At 47.8% G+C, this 7,983-nt stretch overlaps 1 protein-coding gene and 1 pseudogene across 1 annotated transcript; one reads left to right on the top strand and one right to left on the bottom strand.

Moving 5' to 3' along the window:
• The first annotated feature begins 236 nt into the window (after positions 1 to 236).
• On the top strand, positions 237 to 1,209 carry LOC118009884 (annotated as a pseudogene).
• A 2,518-nt stretch (positions 1,210 to 3,727) lies between these two features.
• Positions 3,728 to 7,108, bottom strand: LOC118009886 (sperm-associated antigen 11B-like). Its single transcript, XM_035003882.1, has 3 exons — positions 7,051 to 7,108; positions 5,948 to 6,106; positions 3,728 to 3,861 (listed from the first exon to the last, which is right to left on the bottom strand). The coding sequence occupies exons 1-3, from the start codon at positions 7,106 to 7,108 to the stop codon at positions 3,728 to 3,730; spliced, it is 351 nt and encodes a 116-aa protein (XP_034859773.1).
• Between the last annotated feature and the right edge of the window lie 875 nt (positions 7,109 to 7,983).

Below are 7,983 nucleotides of genomic sequence, written 5' to 3'. Positions count from 1 at the left end.
CATCTGCCTTTGGCTCAGGTCATGATCCCAGGGTCCTGGGATCGAGTCCCGCATCGGGCTCCCTGCTCAGCGGGGAGCCTGCTTCTCCCTCTGCCTCTCTCTCTCTCTCTGTCTCTCATGAATAAATAAATATAATCTTTAAAAAAAAAAAAAAGAAATACGAAGGCAGAGTGTCAGAGCCGCCGCCGTCAAGTCTGGATCCCACCTCGTGCGGCGCTGACGCCCGCCTGCCCGCCCGATGTGCACTCCCAATTCCTTTTGGTTCTAAGTCCAAAATGGCAACTCTCAAAGATCAGCTGATTCAGAATCTTCTTAAGGAAGAACATACCCCCCAGAATAAGATGACAGTTGTTGGGGCTGGAGCTGTTGGCATGGCATGGCAAGGACTTGGTGGATGAACTTGCTCTCGTTGATGTCATGGAAGACAAACTGAAGGGAGAGATGATGGACCTCCAGCACGGCAGCCTTTTCCTTAGAACACCAAAAATTGTCCAGCGTGCCTGTATGGAGTGGAGTGAACGTTGCTGGTGTCTCTCTGAAGGATCTGCACCCTGACTTAGGCACTGATGCAGATAAGGAACAGTGGGAAGAGGTTCACAAACAGGTGGTTGGCAGTGCCTATGAGGTGATCAAACTGAAAGGCTACACTTCCTGGGCCATTGGACTGTCTGTGCAGATTTGGCAGAAAGTATAATGAAGAATCTTAGGCAGGTGCATCCAATTTCCACCATGATTAAGGGTCTCTATGGAACTAAAGATGATGTCTTCCTTAGTGTTCCTTGCATCTTGGGACAGAATGGGATTTCTGATGTTGTGAAGGTGACCCTGACTCCTGAGGAGGAGGCCCGTTTGAAGAAGAGGGCAGATACACTTTGGGGGATCCAAAAGGAGCTGCAGTTTTAAAGTTTTATAATGTTCCACTTCACTGTCTAGACTACAACAGGATTTTAGTTGGAGGTTGTGTATATTGTCCTTATTATCTGATCTGTTACTCGAGTAATATTAAAATGGCCTAAGAAAAAACATCCGTTTCCTAAAGTTCCAAATAGGAATGGTTCACCAAACCCTGCAGCTGTATCCCGATGCTGGATGATACCTGGCTTTGTAGCCCTGAGCTGGTCAGTGTAAATTAGCCCCACCATCTCAGAGACATCACTACCATAGCTGTAGTTGCTCTTCATACCAGATGTGTGTTTACTGTGTGTTCTGTCACTTCTGGTTCCTTCCCCCAACACCTGACACGCCTAGTCCATCTTTTCCAGTCAGTCACATCCTGGGATCCAACGTATAGATTCAGTATTGCATGTATTGTGCATAACTGTTCTAAAGGATCTTATTATATGGCCATATAATGTAAAAAGACAATGCAACCAACTATCCTAAGTGTCATACCAACTAAAATACCAAATAAATTTTGAACAGTGGAAAAAAAAAAAGAAATACGAAGGCAAAGCTTGGCACTGAGACTTGGAAGTGGTAGGATATGTAAATATGGCATCTAACTTCTCTGGACAGAAAACAGTTCCCTTGGCAGATTAGCCAAGCCAGGACTACTCATGAGACAGAGTGGACTCCCAGTGAACACCGCAGGACAGGAAAGGGCCTGAGACCCCTCCCTGAGTGCCCTCTGCCCCAGTGACTCTCTGTCTTCATTCTTACACTCACTCACACTTACTGAGCAGGTATTATGTATAAGACGTGCCAAGCTCTTCAGTGTGGCAATGAAGGGTCCAGTGGGCTCCCTCGGTTCATGGCGGGCAGCTCGTCGTCTGGGCGTTAGACGTGTGACAGTCCTGCTGTTACCTCCCTGTGGTCCTGATAAGGACAGGGAGGGCAACAGTGGGGTCTGCCCTGGTCTTGGGGTGCCGTTCCAGATACAAGCACTCTAACCTCCCTCTGAAGATGAGTAGATCAGATGAAGGGGTAGTGGCAGCGCAGGAGGAATCCAAAGCAGAAGTTCAGCTTGTGCCAAGGGTGACTGGGGGAGGTCACGTGGCACTTGAGAAATGGAAGGCCACTGTCCCCAGGACTCAGAACACCAGGGGAGAGGGAATGTCGGAGAACAATGGACTCAGGAGGCCAAGCTACATGCGGATCTGGGGCTTTCTGCTAGGACAAGCTGTCGCCCCTGCCTCCCCTCTTGCTTTCATACCCCAGATCCAACGTTAGCTCCTACCTCACCTTGTGCAGAATGTGATGCCTTATCACCTCCATGGCCCGGCCACTCTTGTCTCTCACCTGGATTGCTGCAAGACCCTCCAAACGAGTTTCCTGCTTCTGCCTTATCCCTTCCTCTACCCTCAACACAGAACCCTTCCTTTCCTGGACTACCCACCGTCCGTTCTACCAAATGCTCCCCGTCTCATCTTCTGGACGGAGGCTGCTTCATGCCATTCACATCCCCTCTCAGAGCCCCACGGTGTCCCGCAGAGGCTCCCCTTGTTCTGTGCCTCCCTGAACCATTAGCATCACTCAGCGTGGTCCCTCTGCTGCCCCACGAGCTGCCCCTGCACCATAGGTTGCAAGTTTTCCACTCTGATTTCTTGTCTCCGCGTCTCTCCTAGAATCCATGTCAGTCCCATTAAGTCCCCGCTGGACATCGTGGATGCCTCAGGCCTTCCAGCGCAACGTGTCCAGAGCCAGTCTGGTCCCTCCTGCTCATCCTCGTCCCGTGTGTGCTGCATAAGTTAACACAGTTCTTTTCTGCCCCATGTCCTTCCTTCCTCTCTGTCACCAAAGCTGTGACCTCCACGTCCTTGCGGGACCCCCTCCAATCCTTTCCCCTTCCTCACCATGATCTCCACCTTGGTCGCTGAATGGCTGTCCCTGGACTTGCCCTGTTGCCGTCAGCTCTTACCTGTGTTCCTGCCTGTGATCTCACCCATTTCCAATCCATCCCCAGTTCTTTCGTTAGAAGGAACATTCTAAATTTGAAAATATGATGATGTCACTCCCCTGGAGCACCTGATAACCTCCTCTTGCTTAGCAGCCTGAGGTCTTGAGCATAATATTTGTTTTCTTTGACAACTTCACACCATTTTCCTACACCCTCCTCATTTGACACTTGGAGTTCCTCCCTTTTTTTTGCAGTGACACTGAACTCACCATTTTTTCAGCACACCCATTCTTTCACGTCTCCTCCATGCCTTTCTGCAAACCGTACCCTTTGCCTACAAATCTCTGCCTCTCTCTTTCAGTGAACACACTCCTACTCATCCTCCAAAACCCTGCTCACATTTCCCCAGGAATCCTTTCTTACATCTCTTGTATTTATCTGTTCCACTGATTGCCTTGGATATATGCACGTTATAAAATATGTGGCATTTTATTATTTTTATTTCTTTGGGTGTTTGTCACCCCCATATATTCATGTTCCCAATTTGTTACATTTCTCAGTGCCTGGGGAAAAAATAGGTACTCAAAAAATATTTTTCAAACAACAGAAGGAATTACTTGAATGCTTTCCTGTGAAAGTTTATTACATTAAAAGCTGTGTGATTTTTTAAGATTCTGTCCATCTCAGGCTAAGTCACTTTCTCTATGGTCAGGTAGAGCTGGTTTTCTTTTCTTTTGCTACTACAGAATGTCCAGACTGTCCAGATCAAATGATAGCATCCCAGCAACTCCATCCTCAGCCTCTTCTCCAAAAACACCTGTGTCTGGGTCGGTGCTATGACCCCTGGAGAGCAGGCAGGTGGACCAAGCTTTGGCTTCTATGTCAACAACCTCAGTTCTGATGCAAACAGCAGACATATTTTTTTTTAAAGCAGTAGCCTACTTGTGTTTCCATATAATTACAATATTCTTGACAATAGCCTTCACTTTTCTTGCAGTCGACAACTTTGAAATCCGGTTCGGGTTCTGTATAAAGAAATATCCAACATTAGTGTCTTAAGACCATCTCAAGAATTGGACGGGGCTTATTTTAGCCCAAAGGGTTAGGGTGGAGGATGGCAATAGGGAGGTTGTAAATGAGCATTCATATTTCCCTGGGGCCATCCTGATCGCATAAAAATCAGATCCTTGATTCTGGCTTAAAAGTCACCTTTACTCTCCCTGAAAAAACCAGCTGTCAATTCAGAGGCAGTTGGGAAAAGAAACAGTAATAGATGTGTTACAATATAACTGTTCCACTTAAGCCAATTTAGGATGCTGTATAAGGGGACCCATCAGGGCTCTGTGAGGCCCACTGGGGATGACAGAGCCCTACCAAACACATACATAAGTGGGATGGTCCTCCGAGGAAGGAGGGTTGAGGCTGAGCCATCTCTGTTAGGGAGATGACAGGTAGCTGATGGCAGATTTTAAAGAGTGAAAAAGATTTCTTTTTTCCCCTCATTGTGAGGGAGCACCTGGAAGGCTATTTGGCGCCTCAAAGTTATGCCAGTTTGCGTGAGCAATGTGAAATTGGTACCTCACTCTGCAATTCAAGTACTGAGATTATTAAACATGAATTCTTGTCTTAAATTATATATTATGAAGATAGTTGATAGAAAAGGCAAGGAGCAAGTGTTAAAACAAAGAAAAAAATAGATGAACACAATGAAAGCAGAGACACAATATCAGACAATGAGTGGTAAGTGCCTGTCTGGGGAAGCCTTCTGATAGACCCCAAACCAAGGCTGCTCTGGTCATCATAAGCTCTGCCACCGACATGAGATGTGACCTTCAGACAGATTAAATTACGTTCAATTAGCCAGCACATAATACATCATGAGTTTTTGAGGTGGTGTTCAACAATTCATCAGTTGCCTGTGACACCCAGTGCTCATCACCAAACGTGCCCTCATTAATGCCCATCACCCAGCTACCCCAGCCCCCCATCCCCTCAGTTTGTTGTCCTGAATCAGAGGAGTTATTTTAAATCACCTCAACTCCCTCATGAATCACAAATGGGAATAATAACCCCGTCTCATAGATTTGCTATTAGAATAAATGACACATGCCTCGTATTGTTTATATTTGTTGTACAATTATGGTATTTTCTTTTTTTCTTCCCTTGGGAGGAGAACCCAGACTAGTGAGTCTCTGGGAACCGAAGGCCACTTCCAAAGGGACCAAAGTGAAGAGAGGACAACAGGAGGAATAATATGGCAGGAGCTGAATTACTGGCTTCCCTTTGCCAACGCCCTTGTGTGTATTCCCTGCTCTTTCCCACTGAGCGCCCAGCTCTTGTTTCTTGTTTCAGGGTCAGGAATGAGTTTGGAATTAAGGAAATATCTTGGAATGACTGTCTCCTCTAGGTCCTTACAGATTGGAAGCTGGCTCCACATGGTGTTCAGGACTGACCAGAAAAGCAGCTGAGGGCCCATCCTCTGCACCTGTCCCTGGGGCATTCCCTGCATGCTAATTGCTCACCTGGCATAGCAAGTATTCATCAAATTCTTGAAGGCCCAGGGAGTGGGGCTCCAACCTGGCAGGAGGAGGCTGTCTTGCTCAATATCATCTCCCCTGGCGGGCGCCTGGTTGACTCAATTAGTTGAGCAACTGCCTTTGGCTCAGGTCATGATCCTGGAGTCCCTGGATCGAGTCCCGCATCGGGCTCCCTGCTCAGCGAGGAGTCTGCTTCTCCCTCTCCCGCTCCCCCCTCTCATGTGCTCTCTGTCATTCTCTCTCTCTCAAATAAATAAATAAATAAAATCTTAAAAAAAAAATCTCCCCTGGCTCTCCGGGGTGGCTGAAGTCAGGGGTTATAGAAGTGCCTTGAATACTTTTGCCTCTTTGTCCCTCACACTCCCAAGGCTCACAGGACCCTCAGTCATCTGTCAGACCCCAGGTGGGGCAGCCCAAGCCTTCTACCTATGTCTTCATAAACACAGCCCATCCTTAACTCAACCACTGCTTGGCCTTCCCCCACCTGCACGGACACCTTCCCATCTATTCATTGACTAAACATTTCCAGAGTGGAGGGACTTGTCACAACTTCTTTTTTTTTTTTTTTACTTACCCGGGTAAGGGGGAGTGCGTGGTAAGAGGTAGCGTTTTTCTTGGTGGTGTAGCAAGGGAGACCCGTTTTTGCCTTGTGCAGAAGACTCTTCCCTGGATTGTCTCGGTCCTCTCAGACCCTCAGTGCCTTGGTGGTTGACATTTCCGGCTCTGGATAGTCCTGATTCACAATAAATACACAGCAAAGCATTTTCAGAGTTCTCTCTTGAGCAGACCCATGAGGATTCCGTGCATCACTCTAGGGGGCGAGTGAAAGTAGAGGGTGGAGAGGAGACGGGTTTGCTGCTCAGTGGGTATAAAGTTTCAGTCCTGCAACATGGCTGCATTCCAGAGATGTGCTGTGAAACACGGTGCCTGCACGTAACAGTGCAGTATTGTGAACTTCAAGGTTTGTGAAGAGGGGAGACCTTTTGCTAAGTGTCCTTATCACACACACACAAAATACCACCACAAAGGGACACAAGGAAACTTTGGGCGGCATTGCCTGTGGTTACGTCCGTGGCTGTAGTAATGGTATCAGGGTTGTTTGCAAACATCCAAACTCACCAAATTGTCATCTTTTGTGTAATAATTATACCCCCAGAAAGCTGTAAGGAAAAAGAGCAAGTGAAGAACGGGATGGAATGGGTTGGAAGGGGGGCAAATGTTATTTGTGTTTGTGTGTGCGTGAGAGAGAGAGGAGGGGGAGGGAGGGAGGGGGAGACGGAGGGAGGTGAGTGATGACCAAGATGGGTGGGCAGTGGAGCCGGAGTACTTCAGTGGAAGCCAAGCTGAACATCCCCGAGGGTGTCAATATAGTTGTTGAGACTCCCTAACATTCAAGGTCCTTTGTGATGCAGCCTGTCCTCCTTTATAAGGAGGAGGTGAATATTAACAGGATGAGGAAGTGTAGTCTGGGTTGGGACCTGTCTCCTGGGGAACCAGTGCCATCAGCATATTCAAAGTGTCCCTTACACCCCCAGTCCAGAGACTCCTGCCCCAACACCCCACCAGGAAATGCACTTGCAGGGCTTAGTACCTCACTGCCCAGCCTGGAAGCCCAGCCTGGACACGGCCATTGTGGAGAGACCCTGGCCCCAGTACCGGGTCACATTTCTGACTTACCTGGCAACATCAGGGTCACGAGGAGAAGGCTGACGAACAGAGAGAGGGATGGCTTCATGTCGCGGAGGGGACTGCCAACTGAGACGTGGCTGGTGGGCAGACAGCAGGGCTCCCTTTATAGCCCTGAGCTGCGGGGAGGGGGCCTGCAGCAGGGGAAGAGAGGCATTCCAGAATAATCTCTGGGTCACAGACGACACACACGGACACATTATTCTCCCACCACTAGCTAGCGGAACAAACATTTGAGCCATTTTCCTCCGGAAGTAAATATCATGCCTGAATGCCCTGGGTGGGTTTGGTGAATAAGAAATGACAGGGCGAGAGAAGAGGAGCAGAAAGAGGGAAGAGAAGGGGCAAAACAGGCATCATTAACCAAAAAAGCGCCATTCCTTCAAGTGCTTGTTGGACCGCTGCTAGGCGCTGACGTGGTGACCTAAGCAGGGCCACCATAGGGCTTCTGTCCTGTCTTCTGGATGTATTTATTTTGGTGTAAAATATCATGCAGGAAGACATTGAGCATGTCGGGGACGACCTGACTCACACAACTGTCATTTCCTGAAGTTCCAGAGTCACTCCAGATCTCATTTCTGCTCTTTCTCCACCCTAATCTCTCCCCCTGTTTTGTGACCTCCTCTGCTTCTCTTTCATCTCTTTTTAATCCTCCCCCTTTGATTTTAATTAATCTGACTCGTCTTCATGTTTCTCTCAGATGCCTGGCTATTGCTGCCATCGGGTCCAATTCAATTATGCTTAAAAAAATATCTATAATTGATGCAGAGTTTTCTCTTCTGGTAATAACTAAGCAAAAGTTCTTCTCCTCCTCCTCCTTCTCCTTCCTCCTCCTCCTTGTCTTTTTCTTCTTCTTTTTTTTAAAAATTATATTTATTTATTTGACACAGAGACGGCGAGAGCAGAGAGAGAGAGAGCATAAGT

This window comes from Mirounga leonina, unplaced genomic scaffold (genome assembly GCF_011800145.1).
Source record: "Mirounga leonina isolate KUSES-001 unplaced genomic scaffold, KU_Mleo_1.0 Mir_128, whole genome shotgun sequence".
NCBI lineage: Eukaryota > Metazoa > Chordata > Mammalia > Carnivora > Phocidae > Mirounga > Mirounga leonina.
The sequence above is the reverse complement of the archived record's forward strand: the minus strand, read 5'-3'. Positions and strand labels throughout refer to the sequence as shown.